The 18,951-nt window shown below is 43.8% G+C and overlaps 1 protein-coding gene across 1 annotated transcript; it reads left to right on the forward strand.

Moving 5' to 3' along the window:
• The first annotated feature begins 3,596 nt into the window (after positions 1–3,596).
• LOC120405039 (CD59 glycoprotein-like) lies at positions 3,597–17,836 on the forward strand. Its single transcript, XM_039538218.1, has 4 exons — positions 3,597–3,811; positions 11,047–11,130; positions 15,289–15,390; positions 16,406–17,836. Exons 2-4 carry the CDS (start codon positions 11,061–11,063, stop codon positions 16,600–16,602), a joined length of 369 nt encoding a protein of 122 aa, XP_039394152.1. The 5' UTR covers positions 3,597–3,811; positions 11,047–11,060; the 3' UTR covers positions 16,603–17,836.
• Positions 17,837–18,951: the final 1,115 nt, after the last annotated feature.

The raw sequence follows: 18,951 nt of genomic DNA on the forward strand, positions 1-18,951 counted from the left end.
TCCCCTTAGTCAAACTGTGGGACACATGCCCCTAGAGAGATGTGGAAGAAAGTTTGGGAGGCGAGCAGCGATGCCAGGTGGCTCATGCCAGCCCCAGGTGGTGGGGCACAGGCCAAGCATCACAGGGCGCTGGGAAGGGAGCGCCACCTCCACCCCAGGACTCATCTCAGCAGGCCACCCAGCCCCATGGGTCAGTGATAATATCTGCTATGACCGTGCAGATTTCTGCTCCCTGCAGCCACTGTGTCCAGCGCTGACTTCATCCCCAGGGACCGTCACACATACCTTTCCCCACCTGATGAGGGAGAGGCAGGTATTGGCCCTGCCCTAGCATTGCAGCCTGGCTTCAAGGTAAAATAGTCCCTTTGCTGAGGAAGCCTTAATTGTGCCATACCCATTGGTAAGTATCTGTTTATTTGAAACTTATGGGTGTAGGTAATTTAATTAAAGCAGTTAGGTGAGTGAGGGTGAGGGAGAGCGAGCGATAGAGGGATGGAGGGAGCAGGGCAGGGCCTCAGAGAATGGGTGGTGTAGGGGCATGGCCTCAGGAAAGGGTCGGGGCAATGGGCAGAGTAAGGGTGTTTGGGTTTGTGTGATTACTGTTATTCCTACGTTTTCTTTGAGGTAGATACTTGGTTGCACTTAAATTCAAAAAGTGATCTTGTGCTTAAGAAGGTTGGAAACCACTGTTAAGGTCTGTTATAAACAGGACAGTCATCAGTTGTTCTCCATGTCCACTGAAGGTAGGACAAGATGTAATCAGCTTATTCTGCAGCAAGGGAGATTTAGGTTAGCTATTAAGAAAAGCTTAACTATAACGATTTTTAAGCACTGGAACAGGCCTCCATGGGAGGTTGTGAAATCCCTGCCACTGGTGGTTTTTAAGAGCAGGTTAGACAAACAACTCTCAGGGATAGTCTAAGTATACTAAGTACTGCCTCAACACAGAGGGTAGGATTAGATGACCTCTTGAGGTCCCTTCCAGCCCTACATTTCTGATTATTCTTATTGTGTACTGTGGGTAACCCAAAACATTCAAGGGCTTCAATAATCTATTTAGTGTGCAGCCACTAGAGGGCTATAAGATCACACATGCTTCCTCAAGGGTGTCTTTATCCAGAAAGGGCAGTGTTAGCACAAACGTTGTGGATGGGCAGACACATTTTTTTCCTCCAGCCCAGGTCCACCCAGTAATGCTCCCTATGCTGGAGCAGCTTCTTTTTCATCACACATTGTAAGGGCAAGCAGCACTGTGTGGATGTCACAGATAAACCAAAGGGGAAACATCGGGTATTAGAGACCTAGTAATGAATTCATGATTTTTTTCTGCTCATATATGCTCCGCTGCTTCTTCTGAGCCTGCATTGAAGTCATATGAACTTTATTCATGTGTTTGTACGATTAATAATTTGCTATGGAAATGACACACAGAGTACTGTATATTAATATAACTTGAGCCCTTCCCTGTGCTTGTACTTCACAATCATAACATATTTATAAGGGCTCCTCTGCCTGCTGTCATGTTTGTGACAACACTGCCCACAGTACACAAGAATAATCAGAAACTACCTTTCACAGCCCCCTTAGATCAGTGATAATCAGACTGTGGCTCTTTAATGTGTCTCCTGTGACTCTTTGCATTGCATGATATTAAACTACTGTTTATGCAGTAAATCATGCAATGATTTAATTAACTAATCTAAGTTATTAACCAATCAGGATGCTTTTACTACCCAATTAAGTTAACTTGCGCTAAGTTATTAACTTGTTTGCTGCGAAAATTTTTTATCCTGTTATATTGTTTAAATATGAATGGTACTATAGTAAATGAAGCAATGAATTCACATTACTGTGGGGTCTTTTGGATAATGTTGATAGCTAATTTCGCTCCTGAACCACTGAGGTCTGAGTATCACTGCTTTAGACATAATCTGCAGACCCCCAGGTTGAAATCCACTTGGCTAGAGGAAGGAAGCTCTGGGAGAGGTAGGATGACCAGATGTTCTTATTTTATAGGGACAGTCCTGATATTTGGGTTGTTTTCTTGTATAGGTGTCTATGACTCCCTATCCTGATTTTTCCCACTTGCTATCTGGTCACCCTGGAGGAGAGGGCTACATTAAAGAAATTGTGTTAAATTTGTTTCCTTTTAGGGTGGTGTCTCTGAATTGTCTTGTTCCTGATTCTATAGCCTTGGCACTCTTATACTTTACCACACAGCCTCAAATGACCGCTTATTTATCTTACAACAATTCTGCCTGTCTTCATTTCAGAGCTTTCTTGTGGTTCTGCATATTTGTTCTCCCACTTTTATTTAGACTTGGCTAGATTTCCTTTTGCAAAAATCTTTACTTCATCTACCTCCATTTCCAAAGGCTCTAGCCCAGTGGGTCTCAGCTGGAGTATGTGTACCGCTGGGGGTACACAGAGGTCTTCCAGTGGGTACATCAACTCATCTACATATTTGCCTAGTTTTACAATAGGCTACAAAAAAGCACTAATGAAGTCAGTACAAACTTAAATTTCATAGAGATAAAAGGAGAAAGTAAGCAATTTTTCAGTAATAGGGTGCTGTGACACTTTTGTACTTTTAGGTCTGATTTTGTATGCAAGTAGTTTTTAAATGGTGAGACTTGGGGGTACATAAGACAAATACGACTCCTGCAAGGGGCTCAGTAGTCAGAAAACAGGTTTCAGAGTGGTAGCCGTGTTAGTCTGTATCAGCAAAAACAACCGGAGTCCTTGTGGCACTTTAGAGATTAACCAATTTATTTGGGCATAAGCTTTCGTGCGCTAAAACCCATTTCATCAGGTTTTAGCCCACAAAAGTTTATGCCCAAATAAATTGGTTAATCTCTAAAGTGCCACAAGGACTCTGCATTGTTTTTGTAGTGAGGAAAGGTTCACAACCACTGCTTTAGCCTCATGGTTGTTTTGTTTTTATTATAGCTTTGTCTACTCTCTTAGCTTCTACTTCCACAACAACCACAAGGGTGGGTCTGCTTGAATTATCTCTCTCCCTGCTTTCAGAGAGAATGCAAATTCGTTTGATAAAATGCTTAAATTTTAAATGACGTTCCTTCTTCACAAGCAGGGGCCCTGCAGCAGATACATCCATTCTTAGTAAAGCAAAAACCTAGGTAATCTAGTCCAAATCTTGTGATCCTTGACTAATGGGGAAGGAATGCTTTTTAGCAACTTCCACAGCAGGAATTACACAACTGTTTGCCTCATTGCAGGGTGTGTCTGTTTCCAGAGAGGAAGAGCTCGAGTTCCTTTTCACTACGGGAGCAAAAATAGCTGCCCTGTCCCAAAAAGTGTGCTGGACAGCTGGGCCTTACGAGCAAATCAGACCCATAAAAGAGAATCTGTGCAAGCAGCTTTGGGGACTGGGATAACATTCGCGTGCGAAGACGCTGGCATTAGCCTAGCCTCCAGCTGCAGAAATTCATGCTCAGCCCCCCTTATCGCCCAGCTAATCGCTGCCACCGCTCAGCTCTGGGGATTGACTGGCTAGTCTACATTAGCAGCGCTAAAAAACCCCTCCAGGAGGGGCGGCCGCACTGTTTACAGGGGCGCTTCACAGCCGCTGAAACGTGCTGCCCGTAGGGGTTTTTTCCCCACGGCCCCTGAGCGAGAAAGTTGCCTGTAGATTGCAGGGGGGTAGATAAACCGCAGCGGGCTGGCCCCTCCTAGACGCGTGGATAGGAGGAGGGAGACGAGAAGTAGCTGAGGGCGGTGTCAGCTCGGCCGGGAGCGGAGACCGTTGGGTTGCTGCGTAGCCCCTTGGCAGAGCCTTTGGCGGCAGCGGGTGAGCGGGGGCACGAGGGCGGGGGGCCGCGTGCCCGCGGGGTGTTTGCAGCGGGGGGCGCAGGACGCGGCTCGCGGTCAGGCGGGGGCTCCTGAATTATAACCGCTTGGGGCAGAGCCCGTGCTTCCCTCCAGGGCCGTGCGGTGCCCAGGGACCGACCCTCCGTCCGGGCGCTGCTGTGTCAGACACGTAGTGGACGGTGCAGTACCCTGGTCACAGCCTCCCCGCTCCCGCCCGCGGGGCACGCGCCTTCTCGGGCTCCGGGGGCGGCTTCTGTAACGGGCCCGTGTTCTGGTGTCGGGTCTGGCGGGCGAGAAAGGAACCCGCGGGGCCCAGGCCACAGAATTTGTTTTTCCCCGAAGTGCTGCCTCACGCGCGGGCTCCGTTAGCGGCAGGAGTCGCGCCCTGCCCGATTCAGTCCGGCTTCCCAGCTCTGCCTTTGTGTCTGGCCATCGCCTGCAACCCCCCGGCAGGGCTGGAGTGTGGCGTGAGTCTTCGGGGAATTCTGTGGTGAGCCGTGACTTGGCACCCGGGGCTGCAGCCTCTCTTGTTCTTTGTAATGTATTGGCTGCAGTTGGCTGCTCTAGGGGTTATCAGGCCGTTTATCTTCTCCCCCCCCCCTTTTCTGCCTAAACAGTTATGTTGCATTAGCAGCCCCGGGCATTGTGCTTCCTAGATATGTAGCGGGCACAAAGTCAGCGCTAAACGGTTGTGCTGGGCGAGAAGTGCGGCTTGCGAGCGGAAAGCTAGCAGAACGCTTAAATGCATGTCAGGTTATCAAAGTGCAGTGCCGAGAAGTACAGGAAGATCCCAAACAGTCTGACTTGTACAGGGCAGGATCCTTCCACGCTTAGAACGCTCTGGAGTTTCTTGCTCTCAGGATAGTCCCATTAAAATTAAGCACAGTCGCTTGAGCAGGTCATCAGAATCATGCCCACAGAGACTCAAGTACTACATATCAGCTCATCCTGCCCACCATGTATGGAGTTTGAAGAGATGTAGGGCAAGTCAAGTGACTTTATATTGGCTTAGGGTAATGGCAAAATAAAAATAAGCCTAACGTTCAGGAAACTTCAGAAGGTATGTGTTTGCAAAGAGGGGTTTGTGTGAAGAGAGAGACAGTCAGTTCATACTGATAGTTTTGTCGAACTGGCCAAAGAACATTAAACCATGGCAGCTGTGAGTGCCATTCAAATCTGAGGGGTCCAAAAACCAGGAGCCTTTTGCTGTTAACTGTCAATTGCTTAAATATGTCTGACTTTCCCATTGCATATGCCTGGATGTATTGAGTCCTTGTGTGACTCTGTTGATTCAGGGGAGTTCACCGGGGATGACTTTAGATAGTTGGCTTGTTTTTACTGAACCAACCCTTCAGAGACTTATGAAATGACACTGGCAGAATTGTTCAATTCCTATTTCTGTTTTGTATTTGGGCTAATGCTGAATGATGTATCTAGCTGTAACAAAGAAGGATATTAAACAGCATCTTAACTAAAGTTAGTTGATTCAAAAATTAGCAGCTCCCAACAACTTGCATTCAAGAACTTTAACTGAGTTGGTTGCAGACTACAGGTATTCATTTTTAATAGATCTTGGTAAAATTTCAGAGGACTGGAAGAAGGCCAGTGTTGTGCCAATACTTTGTTTTCCATTTAAAAATAATGCAAGCTAATTACAGGCTGGTAAGTCTTAGGCCTGGTCTACACTGGGGGTGGGGGGGTTCGAACTAAGGTACGCAAGTTCAGCTACACGAATAGCGTAGCTGAACTCGAAGTACCTTAGTTCGAAGTACTTACCCGTCCTCACGGCGCGGGATCGAAGTCCGCGGCTCCCCCGTCGACTCCGCCACCGCCGTTTGCGGTGGTGGAGTTCCGGAGTCGATGGGAGCACGTTCGGAGTTCGATATATCGCGTCTAGATGAGACGCGATATATCGAACTCCGAGAAGTCGATCGCTACCCATCGATCCGGGTGGGTAGTATGGACGTACCCTTATATTAAGCCCAAGTAAAATAATAGAAGGGTTTATATCCAACTGTGTCAATAAGGGATTAGAGGCCAAAAATCTAAGTAATGCCAGTTAGCATGGTTTCATGGAAAATGTCTTGTGAAAGAGTCACATTTGTTCGACAAAACTGAGTGTGGTTGATAAAGGTAACTGATGTGGTTTACTTGGACTTCTGTAAGGCATTTGACTTATGAGTGGCACCAATTTTTAAAAAATAGGGTTACACAAAATTAACCTAGTCTTTTTTAAAATCCATTTAAATTGAGCTAACTGATAGCAGACATACAATGTTAGTGCCTTAGAGCCTGCCATCTGGATCATTCAGTAAACGGCACAATCGAACATGTTTGAAATACTGCCAAGTGACAAGTCATATGTTTAGGGATAAAGAATGTAAGCCATACTTAAAGATGGGGGACTATCCCACAAAGCAGTGATTCTGTGGGAAAAAACCTCAGGAATCATTGTAGATGACTAAGTGACTGTGAGGTCCTTTCCCAATGTGATGCAGTGGCAAAAGGGCAACAGAGTGTTCTCTCTTACACGTCCAAGGATTATCAAGTAAGAATAGGGAGATAACATCTCTATATAGGACATGGGTGAGACCATTACTGGGTTACTGCATCTAGTTCTGCTCTCCACACTTCAAAAGAACATTGAAAAATTAGGGAGATCAGAGAAGAACTAGAAAAATTGAATTTCTGAAGACTTATTGTAAGATGCGTTTTCCAGAACTCAATCTGTTTATCTTCTCAAAGAGAAGGTTAAGTTTTTGACTTTATCATAGTCTGCAAGTTTCTACACAAGGAGATGATATGAAGGGGCTCCTTAATTTTAGCAGACAAAAAGCCTAACAAAATCCAGTGACAGGAAATCTGAAGTGGAAAAATGTCAAAATGACACAACTTCTTAAATGAGTCATCAACCACTGGAATGAATTACTAAGGGAAGTGATCATTTGCACTCCTTAACTATAGATGTTATAGTTTAACAAGACTTGACAACCGAGCCAGCAGTTCTCCTTTTGCTGCACCACATTCTGGAGCAGTGTACGACAGAACAAGGAGTCCTGATGGCTAGCTGGTGTTGGAGGTGATGGTTCTGCTTCAGCTTTGAGTCCTCCACCCCCTCTCCCTATCCTCCAAGGAGTAGAGAAAGGCAGGTCAGGAAGAATAATTATCTCCACTACACAAATTACTGGGTAAAATTCTGTAGCTTGTGTTATTCATTAATGATCACAATAGACCCATCTGATCTTAGAGTGTGAAAAGATGACGGATCCTCTAATGTGACATTACAAAGACTGAAGCGGTAGAAGTCCAAAGGCTACTGCTGTATAAATGCTGCTGTTCTTAGTGTATAAGAACTTGGAGGTCTGCTGACAGGCAGGAATGTGCTGCAAGTCTTTCATTTTTGATTTTGGTGCCTCATAAAGGACCGAGAAATCAGTAAAATTTGGCTAGTCCCATAGCAACAGAATGATCTGGTGTTCATTTCCTAGTTACCTGCTGTATCCATGCCAGTCATCAAATAAAATACGTAGGAAGTAAAGCTCCTTAGTAACTATTAACCCCCAAAACGGTAGAAATTGTCCCCATTTTACAGTAGGGGAAGCTGAGACACGGAGTAGTTAAGTGATGTTCAAGACAAAAGCATAGGGAATCAGTGTTGAAGGATGGATTGGATTTAGGAGTTCCTGGCTCTCGTTTTCATGGTTGGACTACTAGTCCTTCAACCTCTTGGATCCAAAGCTATTTAGATAGATTAGGGGTGTCACCTTCATTTTTTGGCAGAGGGTTAATGCCATTTTTTAATAAGCCTGTGGAGGGGTTATAAACACAGTACCAGAGACTAACCCAGGGTTTCTCAAAGAGGGGTTGCTGCTTGTGTAGGGAAAGCCCCTGGCGGGCCGGGCTGGTGTGTTTACCTGCCCTGTCCGCAGGGCCAGCCGATTGCGGCTCCCACTGGCTGCGGATTGTTGCTCTGGGCCAGTGGGAGCTGCTGGAAGCGGTGCAGGCCGAGGGACTTACTTGCCGCCGTTTCCAGCAGCTCCCATTGGCCTGGAGCAGCGAACTGCGGCCAGTGGGAGCCGCGATCGGCTGGCCCTGCGGACGGGGCAGGTAAACACACCGGCCCGGCCTGCCAGGGGCTTTCCTTACACAAGCAGTGACCCCTGTTTGGAAAAACCCTGGGCTAACCTCAGTTCACAGTGGATCTCCCGTTGTGCAAGCCTCCCACTGATCTCAAAGATCAAAGGTAGGTGTAACAGGGTGGCATGCCCCTTAAGGGCTGCATGGCCTGGGACTAGCCAACCCTGATTACTGAATAGGCCACACCTGAGATCAAGTACTTCCCTATAAAGAGCAGCAGGAGACTGCAATGAAGGTGAGAAGCTCAGGAAAACTGCAGGGAGTAAAAAAGGCTCCTGCATGAAAGAACCTGACTTCAGAGGAGGGTGGAGGGCAGAACCTGGTGAGCAGGAGGCTCCTGTGGGAAAGTCTGACTGGGTTTGCCTGGAGTCAAACAACTCTGATTACTAAGGGGGTACTTCTGAGCAGGAATCACCTGCTTCCCCAGTAAGAGCAGAAGGAAGAAGCCAGGCTCCTGACCCTGCAGAGTTCTCACAGAGTAGGCTTCTATAGAGAAACTTGAAACTTTGGGAGTGAGGCAACAGGCAGGACAGGCCTAGGAGAATGGATCAACTTAAAGCTTAATTTTGAATGTTGGTTAACTTAGTAAAGCAGAACCCAAGAGGGGATGGAAATGGATAAGTGTGTTTGAGTATATTAAGGGGAAAAGGAAAAAAACAAAGCAGAGCACTGCAGACTGACTCAAAGGCCACCAGAGGATGCACAGGAGGCAGCCAGGCCTACTACTACAGTAGGATATGTCTCTTGTGTAGTAGTTAACTTTCCAGTTAAAGCCGCGGGACCTCCTGGTCAACGTCCTCCTCGCCCTGGCTAAAATGGCCATCTACGCAACCAGGGAGAGGAGGTTGGCCAGTGGAGACTCCTGTGACTGTGGGGCTTGGTTCCGGTCCTTAGTCCGTTCACGTATCCGGGCAGAGTTCCTCTGGGCGGCGTCCACTGGCTCCCTTGATGCCTTCAAGGAGCAGTGGGCGCTGTCCGGGGTTCTCTGCTCGGTGTCCCCGTCAGGCTCCCTTCTTATGACCCTTGGACTGCACTCCTGTCCCTGTTCTTTTATTAGTTGTCCCCTGAAATTAGTGGGTTTCTGAGGTCCTGTAGATCCTCCCGTTAGGCTGGAGGGGGGATCCTTTAGCATTGGGCGGGCTTCCGCCTGCCCGGTTCCCAGAAGCCCAATAGATACTATATTTACTGTTTAATGCCTTACTGCTGCCTTTCCACTGAGTGCTGCCCTTTAGAACCACAGCTGTTTCTACTCTTTCATTATCTTTATTCCTTCTCCATCTTCCTTTGTGTCTCTTTTCCCTTGTAGCCTGATTTGGGGTGGGTTAGTAGGGTCGGTGGAATTTATCCACTTAATTTAATTTTTTTATTTGATAATTTTCTAATTAATTAGTAATATTAATAATTAATAGATATTAATAATGTGGGTATGGCTCGCCAATGTGTATGATCAGAAGATAAAGTTCGTCCTGAATCAGGCTTCACAGTTTATAAAAGGAGCTTCGGGGTATATGACAGGAACTTACACTGAGACAGAAATAGTCATAAAGACCTTTTATTAAAATCAATGAAACAATAAGTAAATGTAAAAATGTTAAAACAGTTCGAGATTACAAAGTTACAAAATATCACAGTTCTTTAAGAGATATATTTATGATAATACACTGTTATAAACTCACTCTGTGAAGTAGCACTTTGGGTGTTGTTCACATTTCTGATAGAGGAAGTTGGCTTTAACCCTACATAAACTAGGTGTTTTAGAAGGTAAAGCAGAAACTAGATTCCTTTATACTTACAGCTTTGAAAAGAAATAATAGCACGGCCTATTAATAGTTAATAGCCTTCGTAGCTGGGTAGCATCGATGCGTAGATGGGGTGGAGGCGATGGAATAAACAGGAACAGATAGATGGGTGTATCGCCTCCCTAATGGTGATTTGTTTCACATTTTATAGAGCATTATTCGGAAATCCTTCCTCCTATGCCCAAATTTCGTCTTTCCCCCACGGAAATGTTAGGATACACCTGCCTCATAGGCTAACATGTGTGTGCGTATGAGTGACAGTTATGTACGCATTTGTGGTGTACTTGTTAGATTTGTGGGCAAAAATCCCTATTTCCACCCTTTACTGTTATTGGTTCAGTTAAAGGTCTCCAGACATCTGTGTAGGTATTTTGTCTTATTATTACTTTTCTGAGTAAGGTTGCCTTCAGCGTCACAGGATGTCTGACCTGGAGGTACCTTGCATTTCAGCTATTGCAAATCTATAAATCTATAAGCCTATTACATACTTAAATTTATCAAAAAGACATTTTATACAGACCAACAGACTAATCCTCAGGGCTACACCCTTCTGCTGCAACTTCCAGTCTCCCCCTCTGAACTTTGTGCCTACCCACTTGCACTTCTACTAAAATGATCAGCAGTGACCTTCTTTAAATATCAATGTTAACTATCATCATTAGACTTTAGAATTCAGTGAAATGAACGGAGAGGGAAAACTTGCCATGACAGGCTGGCCGCAGTCTCTGGTAGACTTCATTGCTTTGGTTTTCACTTGGTTCACATTTTGAATGTTTTCACAGCCTGATGGGTAGAAACTAGGGTGACCAGATAGGAAGTGTGAAACATCAGGATGGGGGGTGGGAGAGGAATAGGGTACTGTGTAAGATGCCCCTAATATCAAGACAGTCCTATAAAATCAGGACATCTGGTCACCCTAGGAAGAAGTAACTTTTTATTAATGAGCTGGGATTCTGTAGAATCTGTAATTGTCATGGGTGGGCCACATAATTAGTATTGTCAAGGGTTCTGAATGTTTGTTCTATCATATGTATTCATGGGTATACAACCCACATTACTGTAATATCCAATGCCTCACATACATTACTGAATTTATTCCCCCAACATTTCAGTGAGGTATGGGATCATTATCTCCACTTCGACACCTTGGTCCCCATCTCGAATCTCCAAATCCTGTTGCCCTTATAAAGGATGGTTTTGTAGAATTTTTTTTCCCTAACATTAAATATTTTGAGCTAGGGAGTGTAATCCCAACTCATGACTGTGCTCTTGCTTCCAGATATAGGAGGAAACATGAACGGGAACAAAACAAATTGTGTCCTGCTCACTGGCTTCATTATTCTGGCTGTGTTTTGCAGTTCTGGTAGGTATCCTGAAATGTCTACATTAAAAGGCAAATTATGAGCCCAGCATCAGACCCAAGTAGCTGTGCTGGTGCTGAGCAAATATGCAGGGGGAGGATCCTCTCACCACTTTCCTTCAGGTGGCAGAACTGCTTCCCAGAAGCTGTTCTGGCCCACTAGCTACAGTAGGCTCAGTGATCCCTTGTGCACAGCCCCTGGGAAGTATACACCTGCCCTTGCTGAACTTAGCGACACCTGGTTTTGCTAGAGTTCTGTGGCGGTCTGCCAATCTATCTTTTATGCAGCATGCATTACATTGCAAACAGCAAACCAATTGCAGCCCAATGCAATAGCAGAATCCTATTTCAGCAATAGAATATCAGATTAAGGTTGAATTATGTAAATATTTATACAATAATAATATGGCATAAATCGAGGGCAAGCAGATTAAGAGCTTGGGATATGGACTTGGTATAGATGGAATTCCAAGTTCCATAAAATGTGTTTTGACTCTATCCAGATCAGCATCAAAGGTGCAGGCTATTACACAGCTGTCTTAAGTAGGGTGCATGTGCAGCTGTCTTAAATAGGTACTTTGCCAGTTATAAACTAAAACATCTTTTCAAATTTCTCTACCACGAGGGAGAGGTGGGTGGGTGAGAGCAAATGTGCACATGCACATACCAGCATGTGTAAAGGGGACGGGGAGAGAATCCCACGTCTCCTCCTTTTGCAAGAAGGAAGGGGGAATTTCTCTCTCCCACTTGATCTCCTTCTTTTCACTTCCCCCTCTTCTAATCAATTCCTCCCCCTGCCCAAGAGAAAAGGGACTTGACAACACATTAAAGAAAGGGTTATGTCTTGGCCTTTCAAATGAGAGACTTCAAACTGAAGCAGGTTTGAATAGGGAGCATGTCTATACAAATGGAAAAACTTCTGACAGATCTCTACATGTTGCTGAGAACCAATGCTAACAGTAGCCCCTGACATTCATAGTTGTACAGTAACAGTATTTATTTAGAGAAGAACAAGAGCATCTTACACTTTTGGTGTCTAGTTAATTTAAAAACTGGAAAAAATCAGTCTAAAGAGAAGAAACAACAACCCTACAAATTACTGCACTCAATCATCTATTATCCAGACAGCACAATCAGATCTAAAAAAGAATTCCCCATAATTTTGCATACATCACCACACAAGCTGTGGTCATTTCTTTAGCTGTGTTTCAAAATGATCCTTGCAGCATGTCTTGAATGGAGCAAAAGGTAAGAGGGCCCTCACAGGAAATGTCCTTCCACCAACATGTGGTATACCAAGAGGACTTATCTCAGGCACTCTTGCAGATCTCAACTGTATGAAGAGAGACGTGGTCTCTTGGATAGGATGTTCTTAAAATACTTACTGCTTTACAGAGCAATACCAAGATCTTTCACTTCATCTGGACTCCGTAATCCGCCCATCTGGATCACAAAGTATTGGTTGAATGTGCACGTGAGAAGACATCTCACTCACCAAGCAAGCTGCCACATTGTGTTCTTGCTTTTGTTTCTGAATGGCTTTAAGGTGTAGTCGCACATAATCCAGTCTTGCTTTGACAAAGGCATCCTCTAAACTGGTGAGGTCCATGTTGGAAAGGTAAGGCTGTAGCCTCCTAGCCAGTAAAAAGCCATCTTTACTGCTGCTGAAAGCTGATCATTCAGTGATAACCAGAAATCTAATGAGAATCCAGGTTGGGAACATATGCAATGGATGTACATCACACACATCTCCAGCTGGTGTTACTTTTACCATATCTGCTTTCCTCACATCGCCCCAATCTAGATACATTGAGCCTCAGCCAGTTTGTGCTCCTCCATGCCCTATATTTAACTGTCTGGGTCAAATAAGATAGAAACACAAAGTTGGGTGACATCAGTATGTCGAACACACTGCAATCCATGCTTCTTCACTAACCCTCCTTGTACCTTTTTGTATATAAGTTGACCAAGAGAATGCCACATGAGTGTCAGGTCACAGTAGTAATTACCCAACAGTTCCAGCTGAGAGCACTCTGAGAGGCTTTGTTTATTGCTCAAACAGCAACATCAGATCCACAAGTATGTCATCGATGCCTTGTGATCAGCAGTACTGTAAGCACTTGTTCAATCTCGTATCAGAAAGCTATTTGATCATCATCCATGGCTGAGAGATCCTCCATCAACACAACAAGAGCAGTCTCTGCACCATATCCAAGATGGGACTCAGATTAAAATGTCAAGGAAATCTGAGGCATCTAGATGTGGTGGTGGGACAACTCTCACAACTTTTTGATCTTTATTGCAAAGGGAAGACTCAATGCAAGGTGGCAGTGGTCCAGACTGTCATCTTAAAATGATGTAATTTTGATAAGACTGTACCAATGCCTCTAAGTGTGTATCTCACAGCTTTTCTCTTATTGTAGAAAGCATTGTCAGTTTCCTGCAGCACTGAGCCCAGCACTTCCCCCACTGGCCTTTGCCAACCTGGAAGGACCTCGTTATCTTAACCCTCCCATACTTGAGAGCGCCACTGGCCAAAAAAGTGGTTACTTGACACTTGAGTCCGTGGCCTCACAGTATGTTCCAAATAGCTTCTTTAGAGTGCAATGATTAGAGGGTGACAGGAACACTGACACTCCATCTTGCATAGGGCAGTTTTGAGAAACGTATTGTATGAAGACAGGTACATGGACTTAAGATATGTCTATACTTAAGGTACAGACACTGCACACCCAGGTAGCATGGTTATAAGTAGCAGTGTAGATGGTGATGCACAGCTTAGCAACGTAGAGTACTCGACATACCTGAACCCCTACACAAGCTCTCTACACACCTAAGCAATGCTTCCCATGTCTATACTGTTATTTTTAGCAGTGTTGTGTCCAGCTGCTTCCCCATCTCTGCTTCATTTGCTGTTCTTGATCCTTCAATGAAGGACTATGGTTGTGACTTCCCTCCCTCAGAGCCCCTCTTTTCCTGCAGTGAAGAAATAATGTGGTTGGCAGACATGCTAAAATGTGACATGAAAGGTCTGAATGGATTTATATTGAGTATGATGTATCTGAGACCTTTCCCTAATGCAAAAGTCTTCCCTTTTATAGGGCGAGGTCCTGATCTCATTGCAGGGAACAGTTGCCTTTAGCTTCAAGAAGAGCAGGCTTCAGCCCATAGTGCTCAAAGTTTGGTAGGAATGTTACAGAACAAACGAGACATAGTCCATGCCCCAGAGGCTTGCAGTCTTTCTTAGGACAACTTGGGAGAAGGGAGGAAAGGAAGGAAGAGTGTTATAATAACTTGTATGCATGTCTTGGTGGCACTGCTGTTTTTTTTTTTTTTTTTTTTTTTACACTGGAGCATGCATTCCAACAGAGACATGGGCTTGGAATAAAGTCAGAGGACTGAGCATGAAGAAGGGGAGGGTAGGAATAATGTGGGAAAGTGAGGAGTGAAAGCAATAGGGCTAGGATAGGACTGATGTCATTGGCAGCAAAGAAGAGATGCAGGGGAACTGAGGACTTGCTAGAACAGGAAGTGAAGGAAAAGACTAGTAAAGTGATGGGATGGTAAGAGGTGGAGTTAATGAGAGCAGAGAAGGGAAAGGTAACGGACGAGGAGGGGTGGGAGGAGTGGAGCTAGGAGGTGGTAAGGGTCAAGGAAGATAAAGGTCAAATATTTTGGTGAAGTGAACGGGTGGGCAGTACGGATGTCACTGGTAAAACAAAGGAGAAAAGGATGATGATGGAATGGAGGCTGCAGGTTCAGGCAGTGTGGAACAGCAGTTACATAATCTGTTTAAATCCAGCTCCAGTTGCTCTGGACCTTGTTGGAGTCAGGTCCCCTGCCAACTGCTAAAACTCATGCTGTTTGGAGCAGGAAGCAGTAGAGTTATGTAAATCTATCTCCCTGGACTCTTGTGGATGTATTAGGAGCTGAATTTGACTGCAGTGTTGGAATCAGAATCCGAATACTAAAGGATTAGGTGGTTTGACCTAAAAGTTGCAGTACTTAGACCAGATTATCATGAGGTTATGGTTCGGGGATTTATAACTGTTTTGACCTAACAATAATCTTGAAAAGTCACACTTATTTCAGAACATCAAATGTACAAGGATAAAGTTTTATTACTTAGTAACTGGCTTCCCCCCCCCCCCTCTCTCACAGGATATATGCTGAAGTGTTACAGCTGTCCACTTACTGCTGTGCCATGTAAGACCAATGTTACCTGCCCAAGTGACACTGATTCTTGCCTATGGCTTAAAGTTGGTATGTTTACACTCCTCTCAAATGTGGTACTTAAAATAAATACAGTAAATTATATTCATTCAATTTTAATGATTCCAGTGTAATCAAATAGGTTTTATTTCTACAGTCTGTATGAATGTCCATCTGAAGTACACTCTTACTGAAGTCCTTGTTGGCTCTTTAGGCTTTATGTAGGATTGTATGCATTAATACAGTTTGAACAGTTATAACTATGGATGTTCCAACACAACTGTGGGGACATAGTTTTATGGTTTAAAAAGAGATTCCATTGTGCAGTTAAGCATCCAACAGACTGCTCTGTTGAATGACTGGTGGACGTGTGGGAAACTTGTAAAAGGAGAAAATCTCACTTCCAGCTGCGAGGCCAGCACACTCCAGTTCACTGATTTAGGATTGGGGTATATGTTGCTTCTTTAAGCCAAGTGGTACATCACTGAGAAGTACTCACTTTCATTTTCACTGCAGTCCAATTTGGAAACTGAATTGTAGGCTTCTACTCTGCCTGCCAGCATTGTCCCCTGCTCTGCATTCCAGCTAGAGATGAGTGCAAACCAGCATTCCAGGAACTAGGACTTAAATTTCATAGCTGATCCCATTTGGCCAGGTTGGGCTCTGGAAGGCCATCTCCGCCCTGTGCTGGTCTTGTATTATAATATAAAAGAGCCGCTTGCCTGCAGATTGCAGTGCTTGGGATGAAGGATGAGAGATGAGCCAGAGCCACAAAACTCGGAGATATCTCTTTTTTGTGTGTGTGTGTTTGGTGTCTGTTATGACCATCTATTGAAATGAGTTCACCTGTGAAATTCAGATTCTTATATAAGAAGTTCTGATCTGGATTCATCTCTACCTGCTATGTCCCAAACAGCTCACAAGAGCATTCTGTTATAACAAAAAATAAGGCAGGGAAATCCCTCTGAATATCTAATGTATTTTTGAATACCCTTGTGAAACGGTTTTCTCTACAGGGAAGCTAGTAATTTTTGCATAACTTCTTACCTTTTCTTTTTTTTTAAAGGTGAAAGCACACTCTCTAATTGCTATAAATATTCCAACTGCGACATGAACCAAATTAAAGAGAAATACAAGATTGACAACTTCCATTTCAAATGTTGCCAAAAAGATCTGTGTAACAGGAGTCAAACCACAATGATTAGTACAGCAGTCTTCAGCATTGCTACCATGATGACCATGATCTGGATACTCTGCTTTTAAGATGGAGGGGGGAAAAAAGAATTTTTTTCTTATATACCTACTGATTTATAAATCGTACATATAAACATGCTGTCTATTGTATACAATTTTTGTGCCTAGAACAGTTGTGTTTGAGAAAGCAGACTTTTACAAAAACAGTGTTGTTTTTTTTTTCTAAGCTACATGTTAAAAATATAGGGAAAGTACATCTGCAGTGGTAGATAACTTCCATCAAGAATCTGCAGTTATAATTATCTATGTGTTATCTGGAGTAAATTCTTTCCCTTGCTTACAGTGAGTTTCATATCTCTGATCTGATTTGAGTTTGTCCTCTGCACTCCAGTTGTGGCAATGTTACATAGCCTTCCAAAGGTATAAGCAATTTTTTAAAGTCAGACTATTGTTTATGAAACTGTTACGAGTTGTCTTGCCCCAGCAGCTTTTCCTTTATTTTCTTATGTAATAGTTTCTGCTTGAAAATATGTTTAACAAATGCACCTAACTCCCCATGTGTTATACAAAAAAGCAACCATGACCTGATAACTGCCAAAATTGTATTATTATGGGTACTGCTTTGTGGCTAATGTAGTGCATGCTTATACATGAAATGACTCTTGACAGTCTGGTTTGTTTTTTGTGTGTAAAGTGTAGTGATTCAGACTGGGGTGATATTTACAGTCCCTCTCTTGTTCCTGGAGAACTTCTGTAGTAGCTATTCCTCCTCCTTTCTTAGAAGTAATGTAAATTAACTGAGGGGCATGCTCCTACTTTACTTAGAGAAGGGGTAAAGTGAATTACCACTTTTTTTTTTTTTTGGATCCTTGAGATCTTTAATCTGCAGTATCCAGAGTTTCCTATGCTGAGCACTACACTTCATCTTGGTGACACTTTGAACAGATTGTAAAGGCACCATGCTTTTCCTTACTGAGAGCAAGTTTTTTTTTTTTTTTCCCCCTTCAAAATGATTTCTCCACTTAAATTATTCTGTAACTTCAGTGATCATTCACACTCAGCAGTAATGTAGGATGATAATAAAATATGAGCTGTGGCTGGTTTATTTACCTAAATGTGAGAATTGTAGTGCAGTGTAGAAATCTCAAGACATTCACAGGCATCTTCTATCAGGGAAGGGATCTTTCTCAGCCTAAGGTAGTAGACAGGGCATCTGCACACTTGGCTCCTCATCACTACTACAGTCCGTTACACCTTACATACCTATCCACAAGGCTAGGTTTTTAGCGTGTAGATAATGATTCACGGACCTAATGACTACAGCTGTAGTGCTTTTCTCCTCCCAAGCCCACTGTCCTGGGTAGTGATCACCTGAGTAGCTTCTTTTTTTTCTACCAGAAGCAGGGTCTTTCCTTGAGCTGCTACACCTCCTGTGTCATTTCATTCATAAAGAGCTCTTGCTGTAATGAAATGCATCATATTGCAGTAATGTTGCAAAAAAAAAGCAAATGCAATTTTGGCGTGTATTAACAGAGGCATAGTGTGATAGTACCCCTCTCCTCCTATTTATGTCAGTAGGGTCTCATATTTACCCCAAGCTGCTGGAGGCATTAGCTGAAGAAATCTTGGCCCCACTGCCAATATTTGCAAATTCATGCATGGCAGGAGAGGTCTTGGAGAAGGGTTAACATGCCCATCTTTAAAATGAGGAAAAAGGAGGAGCTGGTGAACTATAGCCCCCTCACTTAGATCTCAGTAGCTGGGAAGCTACTGGAGCAATGTATAAAACATACAGTTTGCAAATACTTGGAGGATGAAGGGGTGATCACTAGTAGCCAGCCATTTACTAAGAACAAATCATGCCAAACCAGTTTGATTTCATTCTTTGGCAGAGTAACTGGTTTAGTGGCTAGGGGGCATGACAGACATAATATACCCTGAATTTAGCAAGGCTTTTGTCATAGGCCTATGTGACATTCTGATAAGTAAGCTGAAGAAATGTGGCATTAGTGGAACTACTATTAAATGGGATGCATAATTAGTTAACCACAAATGAGTAACTATTAATAGAAGAATGTCAGATTGGAAGGAGGTCTCAAGTGGGGTTTCACAGGGATCTGTTTTGGGTCTGGTGTTGTTTCACATCTTTATTAAGTACCTGGATGTAGGAATAGAGAGCATACTGATCATTGCAGATGACTCAAAGCTGGTGGGGGGGAGGGAGGGTGGTTTGCAAACACTTTGGAGGATAAAGCTAAAATTCAAAGGGATCTTGATAAATTGGGGAACTGAGCTATCCACAACAAAATGAAATTCAGTGAAGACAAATATAAGGTGCTACATCAAATGCTCTAATGTTTTTAATGACAAATACTCCTGGGAATGGTGAGATTTTTACCTTCAGATATAAATTGGAGG

Source organism: Mauremys reevesii, linkage group 4 (assembly GCF_016161935.1).
Source record: "Mauremys reevesii isolate NIE-2019 linkage group 4, ASM1616193v1, whole genome shotgun sequence".
In the NCBI taxonomy this organism is placed as follows: Eukaryota; Metazoa; Chordata; order Testudines; family Geoemydidae; genus Mauremys; species Mauremys reevesii.